General features: G+C 32.2%; 1 protein-coding gene across 1 annotated transcript in view; it reads right to left on the bottom strand.

Moving 5' to 3' along the window:
- CNTN5 (contactin 5) overlaps window positions 1–13,177 on the bottom strand; it is an 853,760-nt gene extending 840,583 nt beyond the window's left edge. Inside the window, exon 1 of the mRNA XM_051986848.1 lies at window positions 13,054–13,177. Within this exon, the coding sequence (XP_051842808.1) occupies window positions 13,054–13,108 (55 nt within the window). The 5' untranslated portion in view covers window positions 13,109–13,177. The remainder of the gene's footprint in view (window positions 1–13,053) is intronic.
- Between the last annotated feature and the right edge of the window lie 12,906 nt (window positions 13,178–26,083).

The following is a 26,083-nucleotide window of genomic DNA, read 5'->3' as shown; positions in this document are numbered from 1 at the left end:
TAGTAGTCGTCATTTTCCCTCATCTCCTTCTCAGATGCGTCATTCCTCTGCCTTCCTCATTGACTTTTTATTCAACAATTCATCAAACATTTAATAGGACTCTGTTGTAAATACATAAATGTTCTAGGTGCTGGGGATAAAAAGACACAAATAAAATAATCCCTGCCTTACAAGAGTTTATAATTTATTGAGTGATACAATATTTACATAAATAAGTATTGTTTAAGGGGAAATGATGGAGGAAAGAACATTAATAACTTGGAAGAAACCAAGAAAAGATTTATTGAGCACCTAAACCTGAACTAAGTATGAAAAGAAAATAATATTGTGAGACCCAAAGATGAGGGCAAAGGAGAATATTCCAAGTATGGAGGACTGTATGCAAGAAAGCACATGTGTGTGAGATTGAATTCAATTTGGCATGAAAATAGAATTTATGAGGGAGAATAGCAGGAAATGGAGTCAAAATAGCAAATGAAATACAGATTGTGGGGGGCCTTAAAAACAAGATTATATAGATTATGTTTTGGACTTCTGAGGATGGAGCAAGGATGGCAGAGTGGGAAAAGCACTCAGATGAGCTGTCCCAAAATTTCCCTCCAAAAAACTTAAAATAAACTCCTCAAATCAAATTCTACTGTAGTAAAGTCAACAAAAAGTCAGTGTGAAATATCCTTCCAACTCAATACAACATAGGATATTGGAAGAGAGTTTTGTGACGAGGAGATTGTTGGGTAGCCTGGAATCAATACAGATAAAATCCCATGGGTGGGAATAGATGGTGGTGAAAGAAGCAGCAATGGCTTTGGGAGCTCTTTAGTCAGAAATAGTAAAGGGACTTGGCAATTAGTTAGAAATAGACTACAGGGGACCCCTTTTCTAGAAGTGGACAGAGGACCAAATGTTGCTTGACAATTCCATTGACCTCTGGGTTATAATTGAAGGGACTGAGAAAAACAATTTTGATTACAAGAGAATAGAAGCAAGGCAACTAAGCATAATGGATAGCGCACCTGCTCTCAAGTTAGGAGGACCTGAGTTCAAATCTGGCCTCAGACACTTAACACTTCCTAGCTGTGTGATCCTGGGAAAGTCACTTAATCCCAATTGTCTCAGCTTAAAAAAAAATAGAGAATGGAAGCTCTGAGAGCAATATCACTTCAGTGCTAAGGGGTAAGAGGCCCATTTCTCATTCCAAGGGATGAAGACCCTGAGAAGAAATTATAGTTTCAAGGAACTGGAGGTTTTCCTGGATATGGACCAGAATACAGATGAAAAGTAATGACCTCCTCTCTCCCCAGATGACATCACCATCTGGAAGCACTGAAAACTTCCAAACCTCCTATACCATCTGTGCAAATATAAGTAATAGAAAAAAAAAAAAAAGCCTGAGTGCCCTCACCCCTTAAACTCCATATGGAGAACAAAGTATAATAGTAAAGTTCCATATCAAGAAATAGGGTGGGAAAATGAAGAAAGAACAAGAAAAGAACCTACCCATAAAAATGTACTCTCCTGACAGGGAAGATCAACATAAAAGCTCAGAACAAAGCAATGAAGTCAAAATAGTTACAAGCAAAGCCTTAAAGAAAAAATGTTAATTGGACATGAGCCCAAGAAGAATTCCCCCAAAAAACTAAACAGGGATTTTCAAAATCAATGATATAGGAAAAATTAAGATAATATAAGAATTGTTTAATTATCCTAAGGCCCTGATCAAAGAAAGAATTTAGATTTTAAATTTCAAGAAATAATCAAGGAGGAACTAGATTTCTGAGAACCAACCAAGATGGTGGCATAATTAGTGAATTGCTGTAACTCTCCTATGTTCACCTCCTAGCAACCAAAAAATAGCAGCTCAAGATAGAACTGGAAAGGCAGACTTAGCTAGGAGATAGAGTGAAACAATCTCTTAGTCCTGAAAATTTAGAACATTGGCTGAAGGAGTCCAACTTGTTCAAGTAAAAGGAGAACAATCCAGTCCAGGAAGCTTCCCAGTGAGCCAGCAGCAAGCTCTATCTCAACAAACCAGCAGGAGATTGTGAAACACAGTGGAGTGGGAGAACTCCAACAGCAGGATCCCCAACTTGGTTTGCATAGTCAGGGGAAAGGCAGGTTCTGGTTCTGGGGAACAACCACATGTTTCAGTATAGCCCTGGACAAACAGGCATCCTCCAGTGGTCAGGTTTCTATATTCATCAGAACAGCATGGGCTGAAATAAATGCCAATGCAATAGCTAAGCAAACAGAGAGTCATCACCATAGCCCTGGACAAACAGGCAGCTTCCAGAGTCCAGACCCACATGTCCTTCAGTATAGCCCCTGGGGAAACACAGAAACATCTGTCAAGATCTCAGCACATACCAGAAACTACCACTAGGATTCTAACTCAGCACCAGGTAAGCTGCCATACCTTTATAGCCTCCAGCAATATTAGCCACCACCTACTCTACTTCCTTAGCACAATGCCAGCCACAAGATTCCCCTATGGGCCTCAGGGCAACAACAATGCAATACCAGGTAAACAGCTAGGGCCTGTAGCTACTAGCACAAGAAACCCAAGACAGTGCCCCTTCTACCATGGGAAATTTCAAGGAAAAGAAAAAAGAAAAAAACTAACCATGAGCAAAAAACAACAAAAAAGAATCTGACCAACAGTAGTTATAGTGACAGAAGAGGACAACAATGTTAAAAAAACAAAAGCAACAACAACAAATAAACAAAATCATAAATAAAAATGAGAAGTCATCTTAAGCCAGGAAAAAAAAAAAAAAAAAAAAACCACTGGCAAGAGCTCAAAAAAGCATTTAAAATCATATGAGAGATAGAGAAAAATGGAGATAAAAAATGAGAGTGATGCAAGAGAATCATGAAAAAAAAAAGAATACACACAGCTTGGAAAAAAGATAACAACTGTATAAAAAGTAGAATTGGGTAAATAGAAAAATAGATAGAAAAAATCCACTGAAAAAAATGACTCCTTAAAGAGTACAATTGGCCAAATAGAAAAATACAAAAGTACCCCCCCAAAAAAACCTACAAAAATCACCTTAAAAGTTAGAATTAAGCAATTGAAAAAATTGAGGAAGTAGAAGTTAGTGACTCTAAGACATCAAGAATCAAACAAAGTTAAAAAAAAAAAACTGGAAGAAAAAGACATTATGGGAAAATTACTTGATCTGGAAAATAGATCAAGGAGAGACAATATCTGAATCACTGGACTATTTGAAAAGCATAATCAAAAGGAGGACCTAGACAGTATTTTTCAAAAAAATTATCAAGGAAAATTTTACTTATGTCCTGGAACCAGAAGGAAAAATAGACATTGAAAGAATACACTAATAATGTCAGAAAAGAGTTTGCTAAATACAAACGTCAAGCACCATTATAGTCAAATTTCACAATTATCAGGTTGAGGAAAAAAATACTACAAGTGATCAGACAGAAATAAATCAAATATTGGGGAATCACAATTAGGATTACATTAGACACGGCAGCTGCAATATTAAAAGATCAGAGGTCATGGAATAGGTCATTTCAGAAGACAAAAGAGCTAGGACTTGCTACTAAGAATCAATTATTTCACCCATCATGTCCCAAATAAAACTTAATGCATCAAAGGTAAAATGATCTTTCAATGAAATAGAATGATTTCAAACTTTCTTAAGGAGAAGACCAGAACTAAATCAAAAATTTCACCTCCAATATCAGGACCCAAGAGAAGCATAAACAAGTAAAAATAAAAAAGAAAATATAAGAGATTCAATAGAGCTAAACTGTTTACAACCCTACATGGGAAGATATTTGTAACACTTAAAAATTATATCATTAATTGTATAGCTAGAATATATAGCTATGTATATGTATATGTATGTATGTGTGTGTGTATGTATAAATTGAATTTGAGAGTGATATAAAAAATAAGAGAAAGAGGAATACACTGAATGAGAAAGAAGGGAGAAGTAAAATGGTATAAAACATTTTACATGGAGGGACACAAAAGATCTATTCCAGTGAAAAGGAAGATGCAAAGCAAGCAAATGCAGAAAGCAGAAATAGTAAATGTTTCCTTTTCAGACCACAATACAATAAAAAATGTATTCAATAAAGGACCAAGAAAAGATAGCCTAAATACCAATTGGAAATTAAATAATCTAATTTTAAAGAATGAGTGAGTCAAATAGCAAATCACAGAAACAATCTATAATTTTACTCAAGAGAATGACAATAATGAGACAACATACCAAAAATTATGGGATCAGCCAAAGCAGTTCTTAGGGGAAATTTTATATCTTGAAATAACTACATGAATAAAAGATAGAAAGAGGTGATCAATGAAATAGACATGTAACTAGAAAAGCTAGAAAAAAGAACAAGTTAAAAAACTGCAATTAAATACCACATTAAAAATTCTGAAAAAAGGAGAGATTAATAAAATAGAAAGTAAGAAAACTATTGAACTAATAAATAAAAGTTGGTTTTATGAAAAAAACAAAACAAAACATAATCCTTTGTTTAATTTGATCAGAAAAAGAAAAGAAAAAAGTAACAAATCACCAGCATCAAAAATGAAAAGGGTGAACACACCAGTAACAAAGAAATTAAAGCAATAATTAGGCGCTATTTTGCTCAACTGTACAGCAGCAAGTCTGACAATATGACTGAAATGGATGAATATTTACAAAAATATAAAGTGTGTAGGTTAACAGAAGAGGAAATAAATTACTTAAATAGTCCCATTTTAGAAAAAAGAAACTGAACAAGAAATTAATCAACTTCTTAAAGAAAAAATCTTCAGGGCCAAATTGAGTCACAGGTAAATTCTATGAAATATTAAAAAAAAATTAATTCCAATGAAAAGTAAAGAAGGAGTCCTGCCAACTTTCTTCTATGACACAAATATCACAGCTATCTAAATTAGGAAAAACTAATGCAAAAAAAATTAAATAAAATATTAGCAAAGAGATTATAGCTATTTATGAACAGGATAATATCCTATGACCAAATGGGATTTATACTAGGTATGCAGAGCTGATTCAATATCAGCAAAACTATTACCATAATTAATTATATCAATAACAAAACCAGCAGAAAACATGATAAACTCAATAGATGCAGAAAAAACATTTGACAAAATACAGCACCCATTCCTATTAAAAACACTAGAGAGCATAGGGTTAAAGAGAGCTTTACAGCAAGCATTATTTGTAATGGAGAGAAACTGGACACATTCTCAGTAAAATCAGACAAAACAAGATGCCCATTATCAACACTATTATTCAATATTGTATTAGATATGTTGGCTTTAGCAATAAGAAAAGAAAAAAAGAAATTAAAGGAATTAGAATAGGCAATGGGGAAATAGAACTATCAATTTTCATTTGAAATGGTGATATACTGGACACAATTCACAGCTTTAGCAAAGTTGCAGGATGTAAAATAAACCCACAGAAATCACCAGCATTTTTATATGTTACTGACAAAGCCCATCAGGAAGACATAAAGAGAGAAATTCCATTTAAAATTACTATAGACAAAATAAAATATTTGGGGGTCTACCTACCAAGACAAAGCCAAGAATTATATGAATACTATTACAAAACATTTCTCACACAAATAAAGTCAGATCTAAACAATTGGGAAAATATCTATTGTTCATGGTTGGGCCAAGCTAATATAATAAAAATCACAATTCTGCCTAAATTGGCCTACTTCTTCAGTGCCATATCAATCAATCTGACAAAACATTATTTATAGAGTTAGAAAACTTAATAACAAAATTCATCTGCAAGAACAAAAACTCAAAAATATCAAGGGAATTAATGAAAAAAAAAATACAAAGGCTTAGCAGTACCAAACCTAAAACTATATTATAAAGCAATAGCCATCTAAACCATTTGGTACTAGCTAAGAAATACAATGGGAGGTCAGTGAAATGATTAGATACACACGATATAATAATTGAGGCTTATTATCTAGTGTTTTATAAACCCACAAAGTCCAGCTTCTGGAATAATAACTTCACTAATAGACAAAAACTGCTGGGACAACTGGAAATTAATATGTCAGAAACTTAGCACAGACCTATATCTCATACCCCATACCAAAATAAGGTCAAAATGTATGCATGATTTGGGCAAATGGATGATGCCATAAATAAATTAGGAGAACAAGGGATAATTTATCTATCACATCTTTGGAGAAGACAGACATTTATGACTAAATAAGAACTAAAAAATATTATAAAAGGTAAAATGGAAACCTTTCATTATATTAAATTAAAAAGCTTTTGCACAAACAAAAGCAACAGAAACTACATTAAAAGGGAAGTGTAAGAACTGGGTAAAAATCTTTACAGCCAGTATTTCCAGAAAAGGTCTCATTTTTCCAATATATAAAGAAGTGTGTTAAATTTATAATAATACAAGTCATTCTCCAGTTAATAAATGGTCAAAGGATATGAACGGACAATTTTCAGATGACAAAATTAAAGTTATCTATAGTTATATGTAAAGAATGCTTTAAATCACTATTAATTAGAGAAATGCAAATTAAAACAATTCTGAGTTACCACATCACACCTCTTAGATTGGCTAAAATGACAGGAAAAGACAATGATAAATGGTGAAGAGGATATGGGAAAAGTAGGACACTACAGCACTGTTAGTGGAGTTGGAAAATGATAATCCAATTCTGGAGAGAAATCTGGAACTATGCCCAAAGGGCTATCAAACTGCATATTCTTTAATTCAACAGGGCTATTTATTAGGTCTATAATCCAAGGAAATCATAAAAGAGGGAAAAGTATCCATATGGGCAAAAATATTTGTAGCAAAGAAGTCTGTGGTAGCAAAGAATTGGAAAATGGGTAGATGCCCATCAGTTGGGGAATGGTTGAACAAGTTGTGGTATATAAAGGTAATGAAATGTTATTGTTCTATAAAAAATGATGAATAAGCTATTTTTAGAAAGGCCTGGGAAGATTTACAGGAACTGATGATGAGTGAAACAAGCAGAACCAGGAATAAAATTGTATATACAGTAACAGCAAGAATGTGTGATGATCAGCTATGAAAGAATGATTTTTTTCCCCCTGTGGTTCATTGATGAAATGCCATCTGCAACCATTGAAAGAACTAAGGAGACTGAATATAAATCAACTCATGCTATGTTCACTTGTTTTTTCTGTTTTTTTTTTTTTAATCTCTTGCATGTTTTTTTCCCTCTTCCTCTGATTTTTCTCTCCCAACATAAAGCAATGTGTTAAAATTTTTTTAAAGTTAAAAATATGAAAAGGTTTAATGAATCACGAATGAAAATGAAATTAGATGTTATTTTGTCTAAATATATGCCAGTAAGACAAACAATCTACATGAAATGCTTGAATATTTATAAAAAATGTAAACTCAGATTAATAGAAGAGGAAATAGAATACTTAAATATGACTTAGAAAATGAAATTGAACAAGCTGTCAATGAAATCCCTAAGAAAAAAAATCTCCAGGACTAAAAACTTATAAGAGAATTTTGCCAAATATTTAAGAAGCAATTTATATCAATACTATATAAATTATTTTAAAAAATAAGTAAGGAAGAAATACTACCACATTCTTTTATGATACAAATACGATTTTGATGCTTAAATCAGGGAGAATAAAAGCAGAAAAAAAGAAAATGACAGAATTATCTCCTTAAGAAAAAGGTGAATACAAAAGTTTTAAATCAAATACTAGAAAGGAGATTATAGCAATATAACAATTATACAATATGATCAGTAATGCAAGACTGGTTCAATATCAGGAAAACTATCAACAAAACTGTCATTGTCAAAATAAATTCAATTAAAAAAAATCTCAAGAAATGCAGAAAAAGTTTTTGATAAATTGCAATTCCCAGTTCTAGTAAAAGACTAGGAATAATAGGAATCAGTGGTATCTTTAAAAACTGGAATAAAATAACTGGAATAAAAACTTGGAATAACTTCCAATAATATATATTTAAAACCAAGAGTAAGCATTATTTGTAATGAAGATTAATTTGAAGTCTTATCAATAAAATCAGGAGGGAAGTAGTTATATCCATTATATTATTCTTATTCAATATTGTTCTAGAAATTATAATTATAATAAGAATATAAGAACAAGAAATTGAAGTAATAAAAATTTGCATTGAAAAAACAAATCAGTTTTTGCATGTGATATAATGGTAAACACAAAACTTTAGAGTCGACTAAAAATACACTTGAAACAATTTCAGTAAAGTTGCAGAATACAAAATAAATTCACATAATTCATTAGGATTTCTATATAGTATCAATAAAATCCAGCTGCAAGAACTAGGAAGAAATTCCATTTATAACAATTGCAAACAATATCAAATACTTGGGAGTCTGCCAAGACAAATTCAGGGATTACATAATATTTACAAAACACTTTCCCCATAATTAAGGAGAGATCTGAACAGTTGAAAAATATATATGTTCATGTGTAGGCTGAGTTAATATAATAAAAATGATTTTAAGATGACCCAAAAGATAAGGATAAATGTTGGTGGGAATGTGGAGAAACTGGGCACTAATGCTTTGTTGATGGAATTGTGAAATAATCCAACTCTTCTGGAGAGCAATTGGGAACTCTGTTATAGTTGCCAAAGGGCTATTAAACTCTGCATAGCCTTTGATCCAGCAGTGCCTTTACTGGGTCTGTATCACAAGGAAATCATAAAGGAGGGAAAATGACATGTGCAAAAATGTTTGTAGCAGCTTTCTTTACCTTTACAGAAAAATGGAAAATGAATAGATACCCACCAATGGTGGAATGGCTGAACAAATTGTGGTATGTGAAGAGAATGGAATATTATTGTTTTATAAAAAATGATGAACAAGCAGATTTTAGAAAGGCCTGGAAAGATTTACATGAACAGAAGCTGAGGAAACCAAGGAGAACCAGGAATACATTATATACAATAACAGCAAGAATGTGTGATAATCCACTATGAATTGGTTCTTCTCTAAGGTTCAGTGACTCAAAGCAATTCCAATAGACTTTGGACAGAAAATGCCACCTGAATCCAGAAAAAGAACTAATGAGACTGAATGCAAATCAACACATGCTATATTTAATTCTTTTTTCTGTTTTTGTTTTGTATCTCTCCCATGGTTTTCCCTTTTGCTCTGAACTTTCTCTTCCAACATGATTAATAATATTAATTATTATTGTATATTAAGAATAAATAAATTTACTAGAAAAAATAAAAAATGACAATTTTACCAAGGTTAATTAAATTATTCAGAGTCATACCAATCAAATTATCAAATAATTATTTGGTATAGGTAAGATATAAAGTAATGAGTCAGTGGAATAGATTAGACACACAATGTGCAACAGTAAATCACCATAGTAATTTAGTGCTTGATAAACTCAAAGATACAAGCTTTGGGGGTAAGTATTCAGCTAGGAGATATAGTGGATAGAGTACCATCCTAAGTCAGGAGGATCTGAGTTCAAATCTGAACTCAGATACTTAACACTTCCTAGCTGTGTGACCCTCACTTAACCCCAATTGCCTCAGGGGAAAAAAAAAGAATTCATCATTTGAGAAAAATAGCTAGTAAAACTGGAAAGTAATTTGAAAGAAACTAGGCACTAACCCACATCTCACACAGTATATGTAATTAGATAAAGTGAAAATGAATAAATTATTTAGAAATAAAGTGAGATATCATAAATATATTATGGAAAAATGGGAAAATGTACCTGCTGGATCTGTGGATATGTCAAGAGTTTGTGACTAAAGAGGAGAGAGAATTATAGGGAGTAAAGTAGATAATTCTGATTATATAATTTTAAAAAAATTGCACAAAACCCAAAAGTAATGAAGCAAAAATTAGAAATAAAACTGAAAAAAAAAACCCAAATCATAATAAGTTTCTCTGATAAATACCTCGATTGTGTTTGTGTGTGTGTGTGTGTATTTGTGTGGTTCTGAGCCAAATTTATAAAAACGAGTACTTCCTAGATGATAATTGTTCAAAGTATTTGAAAAGGAACTGTTCAGAAGAAATCAGTTATCAACAGCCATATGAAAATAATTCTTTAAATTACTACTTATTAGAGAAATGCAAATTAAAGCAATGCTGAAGTATTCCCTTACACTTTTCTAAATTGGCTAACATGACAGGGAAAATGACAAATGCTGGAGGGAATATGGAAAAACTGAGACACTAAAGCACTGTTGGAGGAGTTCACTGTTGGTGAGCTAACCAACCCATTCTGGAGAACAATATAGCACATCACTACAAAATTAGGCCCAGCAATATCAATATGATTTATTCAATATCTCAACAATATTTTACAAAAGAGAAATGACTTATTTGAATAAGAATATTTGTAACAGCTTTTTGGGGTGGCAAAAATTGGAAATTGAGGGATGACCTATAAATTATGGAATGATTGTCCAAGTTATGTTACATAATTGAAATGCAATAATATGTACTATATGAAATGACTAACAGGATCATTTCAGAAAAATCTCAGAAGACTTATATGAACTCATACAAAATGACATGCACACAACAAGAAAATGCTATACACAGTAATAGTATTGTGAGAGACTTAGTTTGATCAAGACAATCATGTTTCAGTCAATTCCAAAGGACCTATGATGAAAAATCCTATCCATCTCAAGATAAAGAGCTGATGATGCACAATTAAAATTTTTTTCATGTGTTTTCTTTCATATGGGTTACATGTAAATATGTTTGGCATGACATAATGTTTACAATAGATAACAAATCACCTTGTTTTCTCAAGGATGAGATGGTAGCAAGAAGTAGGGGGAGAATTTGGAACTCAAAAGTTTAAAAATTATTATTATAAGCTTTATATATGTAATTGGAAACTAAAGAAATTATTAAACAATTAATTATTATTTAAAAAGAAAGTTATGTTTTGCTCTATAAGGAATAGGGAGACACAAAGTTTTTGAGCAAAGGAGCAATATGGTTCAGAAAAGTTTCTTAGAAAGATTATTTTGACAGCTGTATAGAGTATGGATTACATATAGAAAGATAATAGAGACATGACAGCAAAGTATGGGTTTGAGAACTTTTATACATTCTTATCATGTGACACCAGGCAAGTAACTTAACCTATCAATACTCTAGGCAATTAACAAAGATTACAAGTTGCAAAAAAGGTATTAGTATACCTTGATAAAGGAAATTTCCTCATCTATAAATCTCCATAAACCACTGAAATCACAGTTTCAGTTGCTATTCTATTTTTCAATTGATAGGTATCTCATCTTTGGCTTATAAAAGAGTTTAGTTAATGGTGGGCTCCTTTAAGTTTAGACACTTGTTCTTATCCCATTTTTAAAGGGAAAAATAATCTTCGTTCTGCTGGAATGAGAGTAAGTATGAGAATTAATTGGGAGTTCTCCATTTTCAGGTAAAATGGCTAAATATTTGGGAGATATAGAGAAGTAGGTAAAGGTTGAAAACTGATAAGATTCCACTTTATATCAGATCTGTCCACAGAGGAATGATGTTTCTTTGGATGAGGCTAGAAAGCTCTTCTGAAGACACATAGTTTGCACTAATACGTTAGGACAGCAATGTTCTCTGAATGAGCCTGAGTTAATTTCTACTCCTTACCAAATGCAAAATATAAAATACATGTGAAGTGATAAGATGATCCCTAATACAAGAAATACAAGTATTCTAAGACCAGGAGAAAGAGTTAATAGGAGAGTTAGAGAGAACATAAGAGAATAAAATCTATTGTGAGACTCCTGAGAGGAAAAAAAAAAAAAAAGATGTCTAATTTGGAGGTTTAGGGAATTACCTTGCCATTTGAACACTGAAACTTTTTCCTCAAAAGCTCCCAGGTACTTTCAATTCTGGGTGTGCAGAATGAGTACTTTTAATACCATAAATGTGTCAAGGTAAAGTCAGAGAATTTTCCAGTTAAAATAGACATAAGAACTAATGTATCAACATCTAAAAGTCATGAATGCCCATAGGCCCACTAGAACTTCCACAGAGGTCACTACCTATTCATCATTCTCTATTTAAAATTCTCCAGGTACCAGTAGCCAAGATTAATAAGAAAGTCATTTTTAATTCATTATCATTTTTTTCCATTTGTAAAAATTGGTTAGCATTGAAATTCATATCCCAATACACCACTTAATCAATAAACATTTCATTCAAAATGTTAAACTATTCCTTTAGGAAAAAAAAAAAAAGACATTCAATACTATTCACAGCTCATACTGCCTTTTATAGGCCTAAGTTTTTTTTTTTTTTCTTAACAAGTCTACATCTTGAATGCTACTCACAGAAGATACATTGTATTATAACTAATTAAGCCACATGTGTTATGTGTCAAAAATGAAAATAATCACCAAGGTTTAATTTCTAGACTCTGAATTTAAAACAAAGACAAAAGGAACTGGGAAAATAATTCTGAATATTATGATATCATTCTATAAAAATTATAACAACATAAAATGTCTCTAGAGGATAAAGTAACATTGCAGAGCCAAGATTTAAAACATTAAGATTGACCTAGCAGAAAAAAGAGAAATTCAGAAAAGGAAGTACAATACTTTTTGGTACTCATAAAAATGAGTCAATTATCTCAAAGTGATCCTCTCTCATAGCTTGAGTTGAGTCAAAGTAGCACTTTGTTCAGAGTGGTAGAATTTACTATTGTAATGAGACAATTTTGTAATTAGCTGTTACAAATGATGAATAAGGATATTATTGAGTCTTGTGAAGACTAACAATGGCTTGGATTATAAATGAAACTCAATGAGGTGTGTACTCATTCTATTAACATTAATGTAACCATATAGCATTCTGTTTCCTAAATACCTTGCATTATTTAATTTTGTATATAGTTTGCTTTACAAATACTAGAGTTTATTATATCCATAGATATGTTTAGGGATATGAATTTATATCATCACTTAAAGATGTAGCTTCTGCAGGACATGTAATACCTCATTACAACTTTGTACTTAGTCATAAAATATGCAAGACTTTTACCTGAAAGACACCCAGTGACTGACAGAAACAGAATTAGTTTCCATGACGACCCCATCCTTGGTCACTAGGGTCTTCCTGAGTCCCAGTTTGTATAACTGTTAGCAGCTTTGACGTTTCTTCATTAAAGTACAGCCTGTTGAGACAAAAGACAAGTTTCAGAAATAAAAGAAATAACTCATAAAAACAAACAAAGTAATATTCAAAGGGTATAAAAAAGGACATAAAACCTCAGAATGCTTAAGGTAAGAAAAGGCTGATCATTACTTAAAATATTGTAATAACTAATATGATTTCTATTTCCAGGCATTAAATACACAATGCCAAAATTACAAAGAAAATAGCAAAACAAGTTTTTCATATTTCATTTATTCAGATCACTCCCTAGAAGTGCAATAAAAAAAGTATCAGGCTCTAATTTGGGATGATCCTTACTCATGGGGAATTGGGAAAGCATCATTTAATACATTAGACAAACGATTGGGTTAGAAAAACTAGGGTAGATAAATAAGATACATTAATATCTGTTTCTCTGATACAGAACATAACTAATGATCAGTTAGTCAAGCACTTTTACACATTGTGCCTGTAGCTCATCTCAGCCTCCACAGGGAACTTTTCCTCAATTAATTATTAATGTCAATTGCTTTTGTTTTTAAGTTCTGTGATAATCTGGTTGTGATACAGTTCCCTTGTTTGGTGAGTTATCTTTCTCAGCATCCTACACTGGCCAGACCTGGGGGAAATAAGAATTTTCATGAATATTTAACATTTTTTGTCTCTTGGTCATGACGTTTTACAATAAGCAAAGCATAATATTTATTTTGTTTGGATAACTTTTTTCCACTAGCAGAGCTACATTAAAAACATACATGATAAACAAGCCTAACCCTGAAATGACTGAACATATAAGAAAGATATATAATAAGTTCCTAAAATAGAAGGAAATGATGAAGATAAACAGGTTTACAATGTCAGGTGTGATCTAGATATGTTTTACTTAGACAAAGCAATTAGGGCCAAAAAAAATAATTTATAGTGTGCCTATGAAGTGAAAGCAATAATTCCTTCTTCATTCACATCTAGTCTCTGAAGATATTAAAAAGAAAAGAAAAGATGAAATTATCTTCTGCCTAGTGAAACTTCACCATTAAAAACAGGCAAGCATTCTATGCTGTGTGATTTGAAATTTGCTTATTAATGCCATAAGAAAAATCCATGACTTGATTCATTTTAGGCTCACTCTAATTTCTTTTAGACCCTGGGCACAGAAGTCCATTTTAATTTCATGGCTAAGAATCTCTAATGGAGAAGGCAGCTATTAAGATTAAATCATCATTGATTTATAATTTCAATTTAAAAAACACACCCATTTCATTATTCTTCCATAAAAAATATAGGTTTTCTTCCATGTAAATAAAGATAGAAACCTTTGAACAAATGTCCTCAGCATTAACTGAGAATTAAAGGACTAAAATATTGGTTGACATCAAAGTTGCTTAATGTGGGCTACAAGCTCCTAAATAAAAAATCCTTGTATGATTTAGATTAGAGAATCCTAGATCTTTAGGGGAAAAAAAATCTGAATTCACTAATATTAAACAAATCCTCACTCCAGTCTCTGATTGGATACCACTAATAATGGAGAACTCACCACTTGAAACATGCTATTTCATTTTCAGATAAGCTGTAATTATGAGAATATTCTTTCTTATATTGCATTAAAATTAACCTACCTGAAAACTTACAGCAGATTGTTCTAATTATTTCCCTTGAAGCCAAGTAGAGTCAGGACTACATTATTTCTAAAGACTCTTTTAGCTCTCACCTTCTGAATCCATTTTCTTTTCTACCTGACAGACTTATTTATTATTATTTTATTTTTTGCTGAGGCATTTGGTGTTAAGGGACTTGCCCAGGGTCACATGGTTAGGAAGTGTTAAATATCTAAGGCCAGATTTTAATTCAGATCCTACTGACTTCAGGGTTGGTGCTCAATCCACTGTAGCAATTAGCTGACCCTATTGGTCAGACTTTTGTATGTTTGCAAACATTACATAAGTCCCTACGTCTTCTCATCTATAGGTAAAGAAAAAAATTGATATACTTCAATCATTTCCATTGTACCATGCTTTGTTTTAGGTAACATTGGCTCAGTGTGATAACTTCAGGGGCATAATCAATTATTTATAATGGCAATAGTTTAAAAAATAATTAATAGGTTTTTGTTTTGTTTTGTTTTGTAAAAATCTTAATTTGAGATTTTTTTTTTTTTTTTTTTTTTGACAAACTTAGCCAGAGCCAGAGCTAGAGAAGGCAAGCGGAAGGCAAGTGGGAGCTCAAGCCCTTTGACTCAGAGAGATTCATTTCCATCTTTACCAGTCACAGGACAGGCCCATCTGTTCTCCTGCTCCCCCCACTGAGACCAAGGCCAGTATGAAAGGCTCTCCCAGAAAGCTGCCCAGCGCCAGGCAAGGAAACTAAATTATGAAGGAGAAAATAAAGACTTTGGACTTTAACACCTGGCTATCTTTGTGGTGATTACTCTACTGAAAAGAAGGCTGTCCCAAGACCACCAGAAAACCAAACAAGAATATCACAAAAGCCATTTGGTACTGAGTAAGAAATAGGCTAATTAATCAATAAAATAGCCACTAACAAAATAGCCAATAACTATAACAATCTAGTATTTGTAGAAGCCAAAAGGCCCCACCTTTTGATATAAGAATTCACTATTCATTAGAATCCTTACAAGCTGTTAAGTCATTAGAATTGATAGAGGCAATAATTATCTAATTTAGCATGGTTCAGTATGATTGAACTGATCTTACAAGGAGATGATATAGGCCAGAACTTCTGGGAGATTGAGAGCCAGAAGCCCTCTCTCGGAGGCAAAACAGATTCATTCCACTTTTCACCTTGGTGCTGGCTGGAGGCATTCAGAGTTGAGCTAGAGGCAAAAGACTAGCAATGAGAGCTCTCAGAACCAAGGAAAGAGATAAGAAATAAACTTTTGGATTTTATCAGCTACCTGTATTTGGAGTGATTATTGATCTGAACCGAAACTAAGGCTGCCTCCAGAAAACCTCTCCAAGAAACCTGCTCCCAGAGAGAATGATTATATTATACAAAAGAAGAGATCACCACAACTGTTGACAAAAACTGTTGGGAAAATTGGAAACTAGTATGACAGAAACTAGGCATAGGCCCACACCTAACATCATATACCAACATAAGGTTGAAATGGGTTCATGATCTAGACATAAAGGATGATATTATAAACAAACTAGAAGAACATAGGATATTTTACCTCTCAGATTTTTGGAGGAGGAAGGAACTTGTGACCAAAGAAAAACTAGAGATCATTACTGATCATAAAATAGATAATTTTGATTTTATTAAGTTAAAAAGTTTTTGTACAAACAAAACTAATGCAGATAAGATTAGAAGGGAAATAATAAACTGGGAAAACATTTTAACATCCAAAGGATCTGATAAAAGTCTCATTTCTAAAATATATAGAGATTTGACTCAAATTTATAATAGTTTAAACCATTCTCTAGTTGATAAATGGTCAAAAAATATGAACAATTTTTAGAAGAAGAAATTGAAACTATTTGTAGCTACATAAAAGGGTACTCCAAATCACATTAATCAGAGAAATGCAAATTAAGACAACTCTGAGATACCTCTAAACACCTGTCAGGTTGGCTAGAATGACAGGGAAAGATAATGACAAATGTTGGAGGGATGTGGGAAAACTGGGACACTGATACATTGTTGGTGGAGTTATTAACGGATCCAACCATTCTGGAGAGCAATTTGGAACTATGCTCAAAAAGTCATCAAACTGTGCATTACCTTTGATCGAGCAGTGTTTCTACTGGGATTATATCCCAAACAGATCTTAAAGGAGGGAAAGGGACCCACATGTGCAAAAAATATTTATAGCAGCCCTCTTTGTAGTGGCAAGAAACTGGAAACTGAGTGGATGCCCATCAATTGGAAAATGGCTGAATAAATCATGGTGTATGAATGCTATGGAATACTATTTTTCTGTAAGAAATGACCAGCAGGATGACTTCAGAGAGGCTTGGAGAGATCTATAAAAACTGATGCAAAATGAAATATTCAGAACTAGGAGATCATTTTACATGGCAACAAGACTCTATGATGATCAATTCTGATAGACATGGATCTCTTCAGCATTGAGATGATTCTCACCAATTCCACTTGTGCAGTGATGAAGAGACCATTTATATCCAAGAGAGAACCATGGGAACAGAATGTGAAATGCAAGATAGCATTCTCACTCTCTCCGTTGTTATTTGCTTGCATTTTTTCTGTTTTTCTTTTTCTTCCTTCTTGATCTATTTTTTCTTGTGCAACAAGATAATTGCATAAATATGCATATACATATTGGATCTAATATGTATTTCAGCATATTTAACATATATTGGACTACCTGCCAGATAGAGGAGGGGGTAGGAGAAGAAGGGGAAATTTTGCAATTAAAGGTTATGCATATGCTTTATAAATAAAAAGCTTTAATAAATAATAAAATAAGATAATACATACTGTATAGACTCTGAACTTGGAAAACTTGAGTTCAAGCACTGTCCTTATTACTAGTTATACCATTTCTCAGTGCCCCAGGAAACTCTTTATTACAAGATGCAGAGAAAGTTCAAACTTGCATTGGTAGAGAGAGTTTCTAAGGTGGGAGTTCCTTTTGCTCATGGTATAGGCTCAGTGCCTAGCCTTATACTTGGATACTTACTGTCTTCTTGTCATATACAGAATATAAGTACTATAGGGGAAAAATTATTCATTATTTTTTCTTTGTATCCCTAAGGTTTTTCTAAGTACTTAGCATGAAGTAGAGGAATATTAAATGAATGAATCACAGTGTTCCATATAATACTTAGCACTTAATAAACACTTCAGAAATACTTGTGGAAATAAAGTTGTAATATCACATGATTTTATGACCACTACATTAAAAATTCAAGAAGAAGGTCCCAAGGATACAAAAACAGGAATTAAAATTCTCTGTCCACTAAGGTGCTGATATTTTGATGGTGGAGAAAAGAGTATACCTGTGTTCCATTGTCAAATGGAAGAAATAGAAAAGAGTCTATGAAGCAGGGAACATTACTCTGACACTCCATGGAATTAAATTGAAATCTACATCTCATCACTGTCAAGACTTATACTCAATTCTACACTTTTGCTTTAAGAAAATCTCAGCATATAATTAATTTATAATGTAGATTTTCATTCACACAAAAATCTTCAATCCACCAACCAATATAAGCATATTACAGACTTTATCAACACATAGCATAGCTCCAGATCTATAATCTTAAACTTAGTGATTGCCTGCTTCCAAAGAGGAGAGACTATCACTCATTTTTTTTCCTTCTTGTCATTAGTACTTGTTGGCTATCTGTGAGACTGTCATTTAAGATACCAAGTGGTAAAAGACCTGATTCTCAATTTTGAGTATACTATATTTTAGTGAAGAAGACAAAATAATATAGTATTGAGGACAGACTGGATATAAAATTAGTGGTATAAACCTTAACTGCTCTATAAATTGAGAGATCAGTCAAGACTAAGGATAGATGATGTGTGTATAAAGCAAAGAAGGGTAAAGAAGCTATGCTTTAAAGATATGTTAGGACTTGGACAAAAACAGAACAAAAAATAGAAACAATTTATATGGCATGTTCAAATTCAAGGGAAATAGAGATTGTTGGGGAAGAATTTTTGTTCATCACTTTTGTATATCACCTACTATGTGTCAGGCATTGTATTACACGACTTTACAAATATCATCTCTTTTTATCCTCATGACAACCCTGTTAATGTCTCAATTTTATACTTTAGGAAACTGAGATGGGCCAAAATTAAGCGGCTTGCCCAGGATCCCACACTTATTATTTGCAGCTAGTTTTGAATTCAGTTCTTTTTGTCTCCAAGTCTAGAGATATTTCCATTCTGCCACCAGCTGTCTTAATAGATAATTTTGGAAACAGAAGTTGTTTACATATAATGGCAAGCTATGCATATTTTAGGTAACAGGTTTCAATTGAAAGTTTTTGGGCAGGAGTATAAAATGAAAAGAAAAAGGAAAAAATAGCAATATAATCTTAGAGTTTAGATGTATAAAGGACACAAGATTATTTAATACAAAACATTAATTTTTTAGATCAGGAAACTAAGAATACCTCAAAGAAGTCTGGCAACTCTCCTATAGTCCTAAGAAGACCTTTCTGAAGTAATATGATAACCTTGGATTTCTGATTGCAAATCTAGGTCTTTAAAAAAAATTGCATTGAACTATTTTATTAGGAGATCAATTTGAGAGGGATATTTAGGACAGGTCACAACTTGGGAGGTATTAGGGAAAGGAACAAGAGTTAGAAAACCAATGAAATAATGATATAGCTCTATATGTGACTGAAATATCCAAGGGTAAAGGGTATGTCATTTTAAAAATTATTTTAAAAATAGAAAGAAAAGATCACCACATCAGATATTTTTCATATATATAGCTAAGGAAATATTTTTATAACTAAATAGGGAATGAAATGACCATAAAAGATAAAATAGATCATTTTGATCACATGAAACTGAAAAGCTTTTGCATAAATAAAATTATATAACTGGGTGCAAATGAGATAAGAAGGGAAACTGATTCCTGGGGAAGAGTTTTAAGGACTTTATCAATGCAATGATCATTTATGATTCCAGAGGATTAATGACAAGATAATTATCTAAAATTCCTAAAAAGGAGCGATGAGATATACACAATATACATACACATATGTATAAAGTTATGCATATATGTGTGTATATGTTTATACACACATACTGACTGTACACATTGATAAGCACTACATATAAAGCTAATGATGGAATTTGCCTAGTTAATTACCTAGACTTTTTATTTTAGTTTTCTTTTTTAATGAGGTTGGGGTGGAAGAAATAGAAAATGAATTTCAGGCAATTTAAAAAAACTTTCAAAAATTTTGGCGGTGAATAGAAGTGTAGAAAGCTATATGAACTTCCATATGCGTTTACTACATTAGCATTTTTGCTTAATTGTTATGTTATTATGTAAGAGCTCTCACAAGATGTGAAAATTTGAAAATGTTTATAATATAAAACCAGAATTCAAAATTAATATGTATAAAACCACTAAAAACTCCATTACTTGCTCAATTTTGAGGTTTTTGTCTGTTTTCAAAAAGTATATATTTCTGCAGCTGTGACTTTGCATAAATAAGAAAGTTCTCCCCAAATATTGTTTTTGCTATTTAGTATTTTGAAAAAAAAAACCAAAACTGTGAACTATTATCACTTAAGATGCAGCTACACATTTTGCTTTCCTTTGTAGCCTTCCTAGACATAGATGTATTATTAGTAAAGGAATATTTCAGAACCTCTGCCTTCTCTCCCTTGTGTTTTTCTAGAAGATCTCTGTCCAAAAGAAAAAGGAACAAAATTTTAAATGATTATCCTTTCATTTTGCATAAGTAAAATAAGTACATATGCATTAGATGGAAATGGAAATGGATATATCTGTATGTATGTTTTGCATACATTTGTATGTTGTCACAACTTTCTGCAAAAGATAATGATGTTTGTCCTGCAAAAATGTCCAATGTTTGACTCAAAGGCAGGTCTTATGAAGAAAGCATTATATTTGAATGTTAGGAGAAAGAAAAGAGCCTAGTTCCTGAGGAAAGCTTAATGACTATGGAATTGCTAATGTAGAAACTTTTTGCATGGTTACTATATGAAAAAAAATTATTTTCAGGTGTGGAATTATTTTCTATATGCTCTAGGTCAGACCATGGAGTTTGGTTGTTGAAGCTTGGGGTTAAAATAGGGACAAAATTAGCATAGATAGATACATGGATAGATATGTTAATATTAAAAAAGACAGTTTATTCAGCAGCATATGCTGCTCTTATTCAGAGCAAAGTTTTGGCGTTGGTTTAGTTAGATACATCTCTGACTTAGCATTTGACACCATGGCATACTTAGAAGGCATACAGTGGCAGAAAGTCTGTCACCATTACTTTTCAATATATAGGGCTTTTAGGCCTTAAGCCATAGGGAGCCTTAGTACCAACTAATAGCAATGCTTTTATATCCAATTTCTAATTATTTCTAATTGTAATTATTCTAAATATGTGTCAAAGACCTTATAATTCTCTTAATTTTAAGCTATACAATGGAGTTTACTTCCATGATTTCCAATTAGATTTATAGTAGGTATTATTACCACACCATCATACTTTTTTAATGGTCTTCTTCCTACTTTAATTCTTAAATGTCCTTGGTATGATATTGTTTGGTTAACATACCTTGCCACTATTCTCCCCTATTTTATAAAACAACGTACTTTGTAATCTTCTTCCATTTTCCACTATAAATTTTAGAAATTAGTTTCTACTTTCAACTAATGATTGATTTTTAGGCACTGTTGATCTCATTTGGGAGATTTATGTCAGTTAAAATTCTGTCTGAGATTGTTGTAAATTGATGTCTAATTTTTTTCATCCATTTTCTATATTCTGACATTGTACCTTGTTTCCAGAGATCAGGGTGGGATTATTTTGATTGCAGACCTTTTTTTTTTTTTTTCTCTTCAGTTTTATTCTTCTTGTTTTGTATCTGCTCTAAATATGTGGTTTGACAGGACAAAGACATTTGTTAGGTAAGAATACCTAAAAAAAAAAAAAAAAAAAAAAAAAAAAACCTTTCCCTAGAAAAGTAGAATTCATTTGAGTCTTGTGCTGGTTTTTGCCAATGCCATTGAATTAATTTCTTGAAAAATCTATTCATGAGAGAAAGACAGAGACAAACAGAAAGAAACAAAGAGATGATAGATACATAGAGTTGTATAATTTCTACAAGTCTTTGTTTTCTTTCATTCCTCACTTCTAAGCTAAATTTTCTTTTTTTAATATTCTATTTTAATTGAATTAATATTTAGTCAACTTTTTATTCTTGATATAGATCCAGTCTTATTTAATCATATTAATCATTTAACATATGTTACTGTAGCTAATATTTTGACTTTTGCATCAATATCCATCAGAAATATTGATTTTTGGAAATTGAATGGAAATTTTCTTTTCTTTTTTTTTTTTTTTTTGCTAAGGCAGTTGGGGTTAAGTGACTTGCCCAGGGTCACACAGCTAGGAAGTGTTAAGTGTCTGAGACCAGATTTGAACTCAGGTCTTCCTGACTTTAGGTCTGGTGCTCTATCCACTGCACCACTTAGCTGCCTCTGAATGGAAATTTTCTTATGGAATATTATTGTTCTGTAAGAAATGACCAGCAGGATGAATACAGAGAGGCTTGGAGAGACTTACATGAACTGATGCTAAGTGAAATGAGCAGAACCAGGAGATCACTTTACACTTCAACAACGATATTGTATGACGATGTATTCTGATGGAAGTGGATTTCTTTGACAAAGACTCAGTTTCAATTGATAAATGATTTGACAGAAGCAGCTACACCCAAAGGAAGAACACTGGGAAACGAATGTGAACTATTTGCATTTTTGTTTTTCTTTCCAAGTTGTTTTTACCTTCTGAATCCAATTCTCCCTGTGCAACAAGAGAACTGCTCGGTTCTGCAAACATAAATTGTATCTAGGATATACTGCAACATATCTAACATATATAGGACTGCTTGCCATCTAGGGGAGGGGGTGGAGGGAGGGAGGGGAAAAATCGGAACAGAAGCAAGTGCAAGGGATAATGTAAAAAAATTACCCTGGCATGGATTCTGTCAATATAAAGTTATTATAAAATAAAATAAAATATTAAAAAAAAGAAATATTGGTTTTTAAGTTCCTTTCTTTGCTTGTTTTCACCCTTGTTTAGTTAAGATCTTATTTTTATTATAAAGGATTTTGAGAATATCATTCCCCAATTTTCTTATTTTTGCAAACAATTTAAGTGATATTGAATTAATCATTCCTTGAATGTATGCTAGGATTCATTAGTCAAGTCATCTCATACTTTTCCCCTCTCTGGGAATTCATTTATTGTTTATTCAGTTCCCTTTTCTGAGAATAAACTACTTAAATTCTCTATTTTTTCCTCTTAATTTGAGTCTTTCTTTTTATTTAAAGTTTACATAGAAAATAGAAAAAACAAAATAAAAATGAAAAAGCAGAAAAAGAAAAAAAAACACTCATGTGTGTAGCAGAACATGAGTGGATTTAAAATATGAAACAATAAATTTCCATTTCAAGAAAGGACATATAATAATATAAGACATTGTGTTCAAAATTATCCATTTTTTCTTTGCTTCCTTGTAGGTTTTCTTCTGTTTTCTGCTGTGCACTTTTTACTTTATTCTTTTTTCCTCTTCATCTTCTCCCCTTTCCCCAACTCTCTAAGCAAGCTACAGTTAAACATGGATATATTTATGTATGTATGTATACACACATAAACACACACACACATTTATACACACACACATATTTACACACACACACACACACACACACACACATTATCTCTATTTCCTATTCCTGAAAACTCTTCTTACTTCCACCCACACTAATTTGCCTTGCAATTATTTAACCTCCTCTTCCACCTCAAGAATCCCTCCCTCTCCTCATGCCCAACTCTTACTGTCTCTTATTTATCCCTTTCTCACGAATCTACATTAATCTCATAATCTTACTCCACTCCTTCTGTACCTTGCCTTATCCTATTCCTTCCCCCACCATACATACATAGAGTTCCCTCTTTGAAAGTAGTAAGATTTCAGAACTACTTGCCCTCCTCCCCATCTAATTCCTCTGTGTTAGTTCTTGTTCTCTCTTCTCATTCCTATAGTATTGTTACTATTGTTACCTTTTCCTACACAGTATTGCTTTATATAATTACAGCACACTCAGCTGTATCCCAATCTTTGTTTTGTACTGCCCAATTACTAATAACAATCTTAGAGATGGGGTTTATATTTCCACATATAAAACAATCAACTTCTTATTGAGTCCTTAAAACTAGTTTTGGATATTGGCTCATTTATGTGTTACATTTTCTATTCTGAATTACATTTTCAAATTGTTTTTCATTACTCTCATTAATACCCAGGTTTGCAATGAATGTCAAAGGTATCTCTCATGAATATGTCAAAATCTTAAAAGATTCTGGGAGATATAGTACAGCTAACTTACTCATTTGACAATCTTCTGATTATTAATATCAAACAAGGTATAAAAAAGTTGATGTGTGCTCACCAAAAGTATTTGGCACTGTTACAGCAAATAATTTCTAGAATAATTCAAGTCAAGGAGGGATTGTTTATAGATGGTGAGTATAATAATAATAATTAATAACAGTAGTATTTGCATAGCAGTTTAGGTTTTGCAAAGTGCTTTGTAAATTTCTATCTCATTTTATCTTTACAACAATTCTGGGTGGTAAGTGCTATAATTATCTCCATTTTACAAATGGGAAAACTGATACAAACAGTGGTCATGTCACTTGTTCATGATCATACAGCTATCAAATAACTGAGAGTTTTGGAAGAAGATGATATGCTTATTTCACTAAGTTCTGTAATTTTCTTACCTCCTAAAATGTGGCACTTGATTGTAAAATGTGGCTTAAAAGAGCTTAACTAGTCATATAAGTAAAACTAAATGGATGAGGAATGCTTATTCTCTAAACCATGATGTTCTATTGAATGAATGGCCTATAGAGCATTTATAGTTATAAAATATTATATATAGACATAGTAAAAGAATAAACAATGCCAATAATTGATGAGGAGGGGAAGGCCAGCTGAATTCCCTTCGCTGAATTTTAGAATCTCCTGCTTTTCACTGAAACATAGATCTTTTTAAAAACACCATTATTCTTCTAGTGAATAATTTGTGTGGTTGCAAGTTAAGAAAAATTTTATTCTCTAATTATCTGAAATTGAAGTTCATCCAAAGCAAACCATTTATATTCTCTTCTGGAGAAAAGAAGGATTCTGCTCAGCATTTTGGATTGATACCTTTGTGATGAAATTACGAGGAGGACTGGACAAGTCACAGTGGATGGGAGGCATGGATAGATTGTGATTTGTAATTTTGGATGAAATATTCCTAAAAATTAGAATACAAATTCAGTGGAGAAAGGAAATTGTTTGAAAGAGAATTAAGAAACTATATGCCTTATACTTCAATATCACATTTTATTAAATTTTTAAATAATCTTTTTTGTTCTTAATGGGTTTAGATTCCTTAAGGGTTTAATACTTGAGCCTCCTGAGTTATGGATTTTAGAAGCTGGAAAAACTGATAAGTTACAAAAGCTTATAAGAAAATGACAGTTAACATTTTTATATATCACTTTAAGGTTTGCAAAACAATTTGCATAATTTATGCTATTTGGTACTCAAAACAATCCTGTGAGTTGATGCATTTATTCTTATTTAATGAAGTGACTGAAAGAAGTTAAGGGACTTACCCAGTGTCGCACAGCTAAATAATTATCTAAAGAATGATTCAAATTTTTAACTTACTCACTCTTAAGCCTAACACTCTCCATTGTCCCATGTAATTTTTCTTGAAATAAAGGGAAAATCTGGGAATCTGTTTTGCTACTATGATCTTATGAAATGGTTTCATACTTTGTGATTGTCAGTAGTTGATATAAAACTTAGGAATTCTGTAGGCCAAATAAAGCCTGGCATGGTATTTCAGTTTTCTATTATGCCTTCTGACTTGCCTCAAAATAAATGCATGATGAATGAAACACATTTATTCACTGTTTCCTCTGTGAAAGCTCAAAACTGTCTATTTTGAAGGCTTTTCCCATTAAACAGTAAAGAAAAAATGAAGAGAAAAATCTGATCACACATATCAGCCCCTTAATTCTCAACCAGATGCAATTTTCATTTTTCTTTTCACACATATATTTGTCTTTTCCAACAAGGTACTTTTAGGGGAGAGACTGTCATATACTTATTTTTATCTCTTACTAATATAGCACTA

Source organism: Antechinus flavipes, chromosome 3 (genome assembly GCF_016432865.1).
Source record: "Antechinus flavipes isolate AdamAnt ecotype Samford, QLD, Australia chromosome 3, AdamAnt_v2, whole genome shotgun sequence".
Taxonomy (NCBI): Eukaryota; Metazoa; Chordata; class Mammalia; order Dasyuromorphia; family Dasyuridae; genus Antechinus; species Antechinus flavipes.
This window is presented reverse-complemented; position numbering and strand designations above follow the sequence as displayed.